This window comes from Galeopterus variegatus, unplaced genomic scaffold (genome assembly GCF_000696425.1).
Source record: "Galeopterus variegatus unplaced genomic scaffold, G_variegatus-3.0.2 Scaffold8114, whole genome shotgun sequence".
NCBI classification, from domain to species: domain Eukaryota; kingdom Metazoa; phylum Chordata; class Mammalia; order Dermoptera; family Cynocephalidae; genus Galeopterus; species Galeopterus variegatus.
The window spans coordinates 15,740-16,519 of record NW_007734225.1 but is presented as its reverse complement, the minus strand read 5'-3'; the positions used below and the strand labels follow the sequence as shown (position 1 = coordinate 16,519).

The 780-nt window shown below is 32.6% G+C and overlaps 1 protein-coding gene across 1 annotated transcript in view; it reads right to left on the bottom strand.

Moving 5' to 3' along the window:
- The window catches only part of FGD4 (FYVE, RhoGEF and PH domain containing 4), a gene marked incomplete at its 5' end in the record, with an annotated part of 19,736 nt that overhangs the window by 5,754 nt on the left and 13,202 nt on the right, over positions 1-780 (bottom strand). Inside the window, one exon of the mRNA XM_008592631.1 lies at positions 506-646. Coding sequence (XP_008590853.1) covers positions 506-646 — 141 coding nt within the window. The remainder of the gene's footprint in view (positions 1-505; positions 647-780) is intronic.

The window sequence follows — 780 nt, the reverse complement described above, 5'->3', positions numbered from 1 at the left end:
GCGCAACACCAAGGGTTGCGATCCTGTTGCCGGTCCCGGTCCGGTACGGGGGCAACACTGAGGGTTGCGATCCATTGCTGGACACAAAAAAGACAAAAAGGAAAAAAAAAAAAAAAAAAAAAACTTCATGCTGTGGTTTTCAAAGCCAATACAATGAAATTGAGAGTAAAAGTTTTCCTATAAAGAAAATATAATAATTTGGGCATTACAAGAGATGCCAATTAATACTCTAATATCCAGCTATCGCTACTACCACAAAAATCAATATATTTCATTCTGAAATGCACGTTGGTTTAGCATAGCCCCCTTTCTGTGCCCCCTTTCTGTACACTAAGTAGGATCCCAAAAGTCAGTAATATAGAAAAGTATGAGTCTTGCTTGTTGTTACCCAAATTGTTAAATACTAAGAGAAATAACAAAATATATTATTTGTATTCCTCATGGTTAAGAGAATTCTGTTCCTTGTATAAAAATGTAAAAAAATCCAATATTTAATATTTCATACCTCTAAAATTCCTTTTCTTTTCTTTTCTTCGCTGTCTGTGAATCCACTAATTATTTGATAACAGTCTTTACAAACTTTGTTCAATTTACCACCATCATACTCAAGTTGAGCTTTGTAGTCGGAACACTTCCAACAAACCACCTTAAATTTAAAAGAAGAAAAATGAAGAGTGAATGATCATATTTAAAGGATAATAAGATTTTAAGCAATAATCACTTATAGGTAATAATAAATGAGAAAAAGCTAAAGAGCAGATTTTTTTTACACTGAGAAAA